We start from the raw sequence: 6,542 nt of genomic DNA, 5'->3' as shown, positions 1-6,542 counted from the left end.
TTCGTCGACACCGGCGCTAGTAGTAGGCAGACGGCTGTGGTTGCTTCACTGGGTTGGGTGACGGAGGATGGGTCGGCGCTGGAGGAACAGGAAATCGCCTTGCAGCCGTCGTGGTCGTCGTCGGCGGTGGCGGGGCCCCGATGATTATGAGATCGTGGGGGAAGCGAGGGGGAGGAGGGGAGGCGGCGATCCTTCCGGCGGCCAGACGAAGGCGCGCCGCCGACACTGACGCCGTGGAGGAGAGCAGGAGGCAGCAGACGAGGAGCGCCGCCGCGATGGCAGGCGTCTTGGTGGCCGGCGTTTCCTTCTTCATGTGCCCCGCCATGATATTGTCGTCGGTAGTAGATACTAGCTAGAGAGATGATATTGCAATTTGCAAAGCTCGTGCATGGGGCACTATATATAGGGTGGAACTCGATCGTCTGAAAGCTGGAGACAGGTGTGCGCTATGCGAGCGATCACAGCAGTAACTCTCGGAGGAATTGATCATTGATATCATTTGCCATATGTATATGCAATAATTAATAAGGGCGCGATAATGACGACATGGAACGTTTCATCGAGCACGGATTTGCCTCGCTTAAACGATTTTTTTTAAAAAAATTATAATTTTCCATTTAGATGGAACGGTAGATTTAGCAAATGGCAGGAAGATTTCAGAATGAAATTATAATGCAAGCAATATTTCATATCTTCGTGACAAGTATTAATAAATCATTGAGTAATTTGATCGACATTTAATACTCAGATTATAAACAAAATTGATTTTCACATGCTCCCTATTTTTTAGGCAAAGGTGGCGCTCTATCAAAAATCACCTATAAATAAAATTCGTTCTAGAGATTGTCCGCTAGAAATGGCCTCTATATTAAGAAGCGATTGATAGTACCAACATTATCTAGAAATCTCAGAAATCTCATTTCAAAGGTGGTAATTTTTTTCCAACCGCTTCCAAAACAAAGGCATTTGTAGAGGTGGTTGAAAACATCACATATACCTTTAGAAATCGATTTCTAGATGCGGTTTCGCGATGTAGCTCGCCTAAAAAATAAGAGCAATACATAAAATTTATAACTTTTTTCAAATCAGTCGGATGAAAACAAACTTATCAAAATTGTAGAACTCGGAAATATCTGTAATTTTGTAGCTAGCGAATTTTTCATTTAAAACTACTTATTAGTATCTTGAAGTTAAGTTGTAAGTTCCCAAATTTTGAAATCTAGTATTTTTAAATTTTTAAACAACAGAGAGGCACGCTATATGTTCAATGAGATCTAAAATTTTATAGTTTGATCCTTTTTCATTTAAAATTATTTAGCTATCGAAATATGCACCGCAAGATTTCTGAAAGTTAATAGAAAAAACAGCATCCCACACTTGGTCACAAGTGGCCCCACTACGTATTGGTATAGGGAGGCTAGCTTACACGAGGCTTGAGTTTGGGAGTTCAAATCTATAGCGGCATATGTGTGTATTTTACACGAAAATCACATGAATTTTATGATTTGCAACGTGTGTTTACATTGCTTTTTTTTTTGAAAGATCTGGTAGTCCGGCTTGGCATTAAATAAGAAGGGTTCTAGAATTCAACGTCTTACAAGCGCGAGAGGCGCTGCCTCCCGCAGTAGACCGCTGCACGAGGTTTAGGAGAAACTGTGCTAATTACTCACTAAGGGATGAGCTACCAAAAGGGGGCTAAGTACTTCCCCTCCCACCAAGGCCCAAGTGGAGCATCCTTCACTGTGTTTCCACGACCAGGGACTGTGCAGACTTCCAAGTGTTCCTAAAGATTACAGCATATCTTTGTTTCTAGATGCACCACAGTGTTAGGATTGACAGCGTGTCTGTTTGCTTCGTACTAACAGGTGTTATATGGCGAGGAACCAGCCCTCCATGTCTACAACATCCGTACACCTTGATGTGTGCAGATTGTGGCACTTGCTCCAGATGACATCATTTGGCCAGCAAACCGAGTAACATTCGCTACCTCTGGAGTTTCAACAACCATACGCCTTTCCCAACGTCATCTCTGGCAACAGTACGTTCTACCAAGTGTTCCACCATGAACTTTTAGCCGATCTTACCACCAAGCCCCAAACAGCACATCACACTGGAAAATAAACCAAACTCAAACGGTAGAAGACCGGCCGGCGGTGGCACAAATCTAGGATACATGGATAACTAATCCAAGTGCAACATCCTCTGCCATCATGGGATCTCTATCTCGGCCACCCCCGACGCCACTGCCATTATTGCAGCTAGGGCCTTGGAGAGCTTCCTGTTGCCCATCTTCATCGCAGCCTTTATTTCCTTGATTGCCTACTCGGGGTCTTGTCCAAACATGTCAACGAACTCTGTGACTGCTGCATCATCCGGCGCCAGCGACTGCCCGTTGATGAAGTCCAACTCCGCCACCGGCACAGGGGATGGACGACAGGCGGCCAGATGCAGACTGGAGCGGGTGGAGGCCTGTGTCCTCCTGCGACCTCTGGTACCCGGCAGGCTGGCCTGCCGTGGTGGTGAGGCTGGCCTCAGCAGCACCGGCTCAGGATCATTTCTGAACATCGGTTCCGTTGCTTCCCTGGTGTGCATTTCTCCTAGTATATAAAAAAGTACTATTTTTATGGCTGCTTTTCATTTTCGGAAAATGATTTTCCTAGAGACGGACCTGTTGCCAACTACATTTAGGAAATTGACCTCCAGAGACAGTACCAAACATGACCTGTCTATGAATTATTCCTCGACAAAATAAATCTAGTCTTGCCCTATATCCACTGAAGAATCAATTACTTGCATTGGCGCCGACGGCCAGCATGTCGACGGGTATATCGAAATGCAGGGCGGCCAGAGGACTTAATTAGGATTATTCTCTCTGGATCTGCATCATATCCAACGCTGCATGCCACGTGGCAGGAAGGAAGTTTACTTGGACGAATAATTTACAAAATCAGACCTTCGAGAAATGAGATAGAATTCTTGTTTGTACGGATTTTGATTCCATATACCCTGTTTCTAGTGTCCGAGCATTGAGCAGAGAGATTTATGATCACACTCCACTGTTTTATAGCACAAATAGCCCATCTCCGGCTTACCAGCCACAGTTTAAGTTCGAATTGGGTTGGTTACTCAGGGATGGATTTTGTGACATGGTGAGAGATGTGTGGCATAGTGTGCTCGTCGAGGGCAGCCCCCTAGAGAGGTGGCAAGCGAAAATCAGAAAGCTCCGCCAATACCTCAGAGGATGGGCAAAAAATGTGAGTGGTGCCTACAAGAAAGAAAAGAAGACCTTGTTAAACAAACTCGATGAGCTAGATAAAAAGGCAGAGAACTCTTTGCTTGATGAGTCGGAACTAAACTTAAAACATGTGTTAAATGAAAGGCTTGCTGAAATACTTCGAGAAGAGGAACTCAAATGGTACCAAAGGGCAAAGGTTAAGCACATACCGGAGGGTGATGCTAACACAAAATATTACCATTTGTTGGCTAACGGAAGACATCGGAAAACTCGTATTTTCCAGTTGGAGGACGGTCACACTGTAATAGATGGTGATGCTCAGTTGAAGCAGCATATTACCAATTATTACAAGAGTCTTTTTGGTCCTCCAGAGAATTCTTTTATTGAGTTAGATGAACACTATGTTCATGACATTCCACAAGTCTCCGAACTGGAAAATGGGCACTTGACAGATGCCTTCTCGGAATCAGAAGTAAGGACAGCAGTGTTCCAAATGGAACATAATAAGGCACCAGGCCCAGACGGTTTTCCACCAGAGTTTTATCAGGTCTTCTGGGACTTATTAAAAGATGATCTGATGGCTATGTTTATGGAATTCCATGAGGGAACCTTGCCTTTGAATAGTCTCAACTTTGGAACGATAATTTTGCTACCAAAAAATAAAGATGCGAAAGTGATTCAACAATACAGACCAATATGTTTGTTGAATGTTTCTTTTAAAATCTTTACCAAAGTTGCAACTAATAGATTATCTACTGTTGCCCAGAAGATTATTAGACCAACACAAACAACATTCCTTCCAGGTAGAAACATTATGGAAGGCACAGTAATAATTCACGAGACAATACATGAACTTCACTCGAAAAAACAAGATGGGATAATTTTCAAGATAGACTTTGAAAAGGCATATGATAAAGTAAAATGGAGCTTTCTACAACAAACTTTAAGGATGAAAGGTTTCTCACAAAAATGGTGCTCTTGGGTGAAGCAGTTCACACAAGGAGGAAATGTAAATATTAAGGTGAACGATCAACTTGGTTCATACTTCCAAACAAAAAAAGGTTTAAGGCAAGGTGACCCAATGTATCCAATACTATTTAATATAGTGGTAGATATGCTGGCTATACTGATTGCTAGAGCAAAGGAAGCAGGTCAGGTAGAAGGGGTCTTACCTCACCTTGTCCAAGATGGCTTGTCCATCCTCCAATATGCGGACGACACAGTAATATTTATGAGTCATGATGTTGAAAGAGAGAGAAACATGAAGTTAATTTTAAGTACTTTTGAGCAACTCTCAGGGCTTAAAATTAACTTTCACAAAAGTGAGATCTTTTGCTTTGGTAAGGCCAAGGATCATAAGGTGTTTTACTCGCAGCTGTTTGGATGTGGGGTGGGTAAGTTTCCTTTCCGTTACCTTGGTTTACCTATACACACTAGGAAGTTGAGTAATAAAGATTGGCAGACAATCGAAAACAGAATTGAGAAGAAGCTTAGTGGTTGGAAAGGCAAGTTGCATTCGGTAGGAGGTCGCTTGGTTTTAATAAACTCGGTGCTCTCTAGCTTACCGATGTTTATGATGTCATTTTTCGAACTCCCAAAAGGAGTTTTGGAAAAGATTGACTGTTTAAGATCAAGATTCTACTGGCAAAATGACCAACACAAGCGCAAATATAGGCTGGCTAAATGGGAAATTTTGTGCCAACCAAAAATCCAAGGTGGCTTAGGTATTCAAAATTTGGACTTACAAAACAGATGTCTGTTAAGTAAATGGCTTTTCAAACTGCTAAATGAGGATGGCATGTGGCAAGAATTATTGAGGAATAAATACATAAAAGATAAGACTCTAGGGAGTTGTACTAAAAAGCCAAATGACTCTCATTTCTGGAAAGGCTTGATGAATGTTAAAGATACTTTCATGGGTTTAGGTTCATTCAGAGTGAAAGACGGATCACAAACTCGTTTTTGGATTGATGCTTGGTTGGGTGACCAACCACTAAAAGATAGATTTCCTAAGTTGTTCAATATTATGAGAAGAAAACAAGATTCGGTGGCAAGAGTACTTGCTTCAGTCCCACTTAACATTTCCTTTCGCCGCAATTTAGTGAGTAGGAATCTAAGGGACTGGCTTAGAATTGTTGCTTCTATACAAGATGTGAACTTACTGGGGGAAAGAGACACATTTGTTTGGGCTTTACATCCATAAGGTACCTTCTCGGTTAAATCTATGTATGCCAAGTTAATTAACAATGGTGTCAGAGTGTCACAAGATTTATGGCAGATCAAGATTCCTACAAGAATAAAGATATTCTTGTGATACCTAAAAAGAGGTGTAATCCTAACCAAAGATAACCTTGCAAGACGTAACTGGAATGGTGACAAAAGTTGTTGCTTTTGTCACTCAATAGAGACTATTCACCACCTTTTTTTCAAATGTGCTTATGCCAAATTTCTGTGGCGCGCTATACACTTATTATTTGGAATAGCACCTCCTCTTAACATAGACGATTTATTTGTTACTTGGTCTAAGATGGGTCATGTTATTTATAACTCATTGTTATTAACGGCAGCAGCGGCTTTATGTTGGACAATTTGGTTAACAAGAAATGAAGTGGATTTTGACAAATGCAGACCAAAAACTTTTTTTCAGGTGCTCTTCAGGGGAACCCATTGGCTATGGCAGTGGGCAAGACTGCAGCGGCGTGATGATCTACGGGACCAGCTGACCCTTGTTGGGCAGCATTTGGAAACTTCAGCCCTGCATTTCTTTAGTTCCAGTGGATGGTTATCTACTAGGTTTTGTGGTCTTTCTTAGTCGGGACTTCTCTTCATGTTTTGTTTCCCAAAGTCTGGATGTGAGCTTCTCAACCTTGAAAGTGGTGTGTTGTGAACTTTGTAATAATGAGCCTGATTCTACCTCAGTAGATGAAGCTGGATATAAACTATCCTTTATCTAAAAAAAAATATATAGCGTGGACTCGATAGATGGGTCGTGACTCGTGAGTCCGCTTGCTGCTACCCTAAAAACAGTGATGTCTATATCTTCCTATGGAAAGGTCGTGACAACTTTACATGGTTATACTTAACACACACATAAACAAACAAGAATGTAACGTTTTCATATATGGCTATAATATAAAATCAAAAAAGTATTTGTCAAAATGAAAGCAAGCATCTTTAGTGGGCAGTGACGACTAGTAGTAGGCATGTGCACACTATGGCAGAATCCCAAACTTCATCACAGAGGAGAAAATCCTCCGCCTGTGATGTGACAGCATCGTAAATGTGTTTCTGCCTGTTTGTGATGATA

General features: G+C 41.9%; 1 protein-coding gene across 1 annotated transcript; it reads left to right on the top strand.

Moving 5' to 3' along the window:
* The first annotated feature begins 3,146 nt into the window (after positions 1-3,146).
* Positions 3,147-5,938, top strand: LOC136515218 (uncharacterized). The gene is made up of 2 exons (XM_066508877.1): positions 3,147-3,759; positions 5,883-5,938. Exons 1-2 carry the CDS (start codon positions 3,147-3,149, stop codon positions 5,936-5,938), a joined length of 669 nt encoding a protein of 222 aa, XP_066364974.1.
* The last annotated feature ends 604 nt before the right edge of the window (positions 5,939-6,542 follow it).

This window comes from Miscanthus floridulus, chromosome 17 (genome assembly GCF_019320115.1).
Source record: "Miscanthus floridulus cultivar M001 chromosome 17, ASM1932011v1, whole genome shotgun sequence".
Classification (NCBI taxonomy): domain Eukaryota; kingdom Viridiplantae; phylum Streptophyta; class Magnoliopsida; order Poales; family Poaceae; genus Miscanthus; species Miscanthus floridulus.
Note: the sequence above shows the minus strand (reverse complement) of the source record. Positions and strands in the feature narration are given on the sequence as shown.

Bases quoted from the DNA above. Each gene is read 5' to 3' on its own strand.
- LOC136515218 (XM_066508877.1), top strand. From the start codon at position 3,147: ATGGTGAGAGATGTGTGGCATAGTGTGCTCGTCGAGGGCAGCCCCCTA. The intron at 3,760-5,882 runs GTTTTCCACCAG...ACTTTTTTTCAG, and splicing joins TAAGGCACCAGGCCCAGACG to GTGCTCTTCAGGGGAACCCA.